The 2,310-nt window shown below is 37.9% G+C and overlaps 1 protein-coding gene across 1 annotated transcript in view; it reads right to left on the bottom strand.

The window, feature by feature from the left end:
• LOC101851570 (A-kinase anchor protein 9) overlaps positions 1-2,310 on the bottom strand; it is a gene marked incomplete in the record, with an annotated part of 155,691 nt that overhangs the window by 104,768 nt on the left and 48,613 nt on the right. Inside the window, 3 exon segments of the mRNA XM_035969062.1 lie at positions 794-964; positions 1,391-1,528; positions 2,085-2,153. Of these exon segments, the coding sequence (XP_035824955.1) occupies positions 794-964; positions 1,391-1,528; positions 2,085-2,153 (378 nt within the window).

Raw genomic sequence — 2,310 nt, 5'->3', positions numbered from 1 at the left:
GTGTGTGTGTGTGTGTGTGTGTGTGTGTGACCAGTGACTTAGCCCAAATCATAAAGCATCATCAACATCGATCCAAGAATGCCAAGTAAAATTTAAAAAAACACAAACCATTTGTTTAATTAGCAAATTAAAAATGAAAATGACTAATACTCCTGGTCTCTTTACTGATTTCGACATTTAGTCAACGTTCGAATAGTGAGCAAAGGTTTGCTTGCTTAACAACCTCACTGGCGTCTGACACTTTAAATTACGCCAAATGTGTTACAATCTGTTCAAGTAAAACAAACGACTACTTTGGTGTTTTCGGGTCAGATAATCACAAGGGGTTTCTGTTGGTCAATCACAGCGTCGCCATTTTAGACCAAACCCAGCTGTAGGTGTTAATGTCCTACTAGAAAACCAAAACCAAATCAGGATCTCACTGAGATTCTGATGTTTTCTCTTCCCTTAATGACTCGAGGCCACAGTGGTCAGAAAATCAAACCGATGGATGAGAATACTACTTTTAGTCTTTTACTTAGAGCTTTACGGTAATAGCCACACAAAAAGGTCATACAAGAGCCGGAGATTAGAGGTGTTACTTGAGAGTAATATATAAAGGAAAGAAGGGGGAAAGATAATAGACAAGAAGAAGCAAACCACACCAGAGCACCTGCCAACCACCCACGATGAGAATATTGTGATAACTGGACATTGTTAGAGGTCAACATAAGTTGCCTGAGTCCCTTTATCTCCACGCAACAGTTGGTACAACATATAGAAGAAAACTGTTACGTTTGCTATAGACACTCACAGAACAGGCTTGTCGGAGAGCATTTATCGTTTTCTTGTCCTCAATCATTTCTTTTCTCATTTCTTCCACTTTTTCCGTCTGACTAGTCACGTTGGTCCTTTCTGCTCTCAGTTCATTCACTTGTCTGCTCACTTGAAGCAGACGAAGTTTGGAATGTTCCAGAAGTTCTTGCTGGAGAAATAGAAAGGGAAGACAATAATGGAAAATGCGATTCCTTTGGGATTTCGCTCCTCTATGAGTTGCACACAACTTAAGTAAAAAAGAAAGGATCTACTGCAGCAAATCTAAAGTACACAACTAGCATTAGCATCCATAGCAAAAATAAAAATTACTAAAATAATTTTTTAAAATATTATTGTTATAGTTCTATTCTGTCGTTATTGCCTAAGTTGATGATGTTGCTTTTTTATAGCTACCTTTGTTTTTATCGCGGAATCATGATATAATAAAACTGACGCAACGAAGAGTGGATTACTTCTTTTTTATCTGAAGCTGTAGAAGGCAGTTTCTTTCAGATCCGGATCAAAGACAACTTTAAACTTTAAACTCTGATAGTGAGAGATAGATTGTCTGTCGAGTATTTGAAGTAACGCTCACCAATTTTTTGTTTTCTTGCAGTGCTCTGTCACTGCTGTCTTTGAAAGCACGGTTCTGAGCTGTTAGCTCTTTGGTCCGTTGTAGGTAGGCACGGCATTTTTCCACAAGTTCCTTATTCTTTTCCTTCAGCTTTTTGGACTGTGAAAAATATATCATCATCATCATCATCATCATCATCATCATCATTATCATCATCATCATCATCATCATCATCATCATTATCATCATCTTCAGAAATAACTACGACGACTACATCAGCATCAACACAAAACAATAAAAGTGAAAGAAAATCCAGAAGATTTCAAGAGAGAAACGGTTCATAAAATTGAAGGATACTGACAACACAAAAAAGGAAAGGGATATTAAATCGACTTTTCAAGAAAAAAAGTAATTTTTGTCGTTGCAATGTTATTACTGCCGTCATGTATGTCATCAAATTAATTACTGCAATTTACTTTTGGTCTACAAGCTTCAAACGTAATCGCCATTTAGATCCGATTCTATTCGTTATCATAAAAGATCGGATCCCACTCATGTTCATAAAAGATCCGATTCTACTAGTTTTCATAAAAGATTCGATCGTACTCGTTTTCATAAAAGATCGGCTCCTACTCGTTTTCATAAAAGATCCGATCCTACTAGTTTTTTTTATAAAAGATCAGATCCTACTCGTTTTCATCAACAAGTGACTCACCAAGTCTTGCTTGCCATAGACGAAGCCCTCGTCTCCAGCGGACCGCTCATCCTCAACATCCCCAGGTGTCTGGAGAATATCAGTGTGTAGAGGTTGGAAGATAGGTACCGGCTATCTCTGCTAAGTAAGTTTCTCTCTCTCTCTCTCTCTCTCTCTCTCTCTGACTCTGTTTCTATTTCTCTGTCCCTTTCTCTGTCTGTCTGTCTGTCTGTCTGTCTGTCTCTCT

This window comes from Aplysia californica, unplaced genomic scaffold (assembly GCF_000002075.1).
Source record: "Aplysia californica isolate F4 #8 unplaced genomic scaffold, AplCal3.0 scaffold00110, whole genome shotgun sequence".
Taxonomy (NCBI): Eukaryota; Metazoa; Mollusca; class Gastropoda; order Aplysiida; family Aplysiidae; genus Aplysia; species Aplysia californica.
Note: the sequence above shows the minus strand (reverse complement) of the source record. Positions and strands in the feature narration are given on the sequence as shown.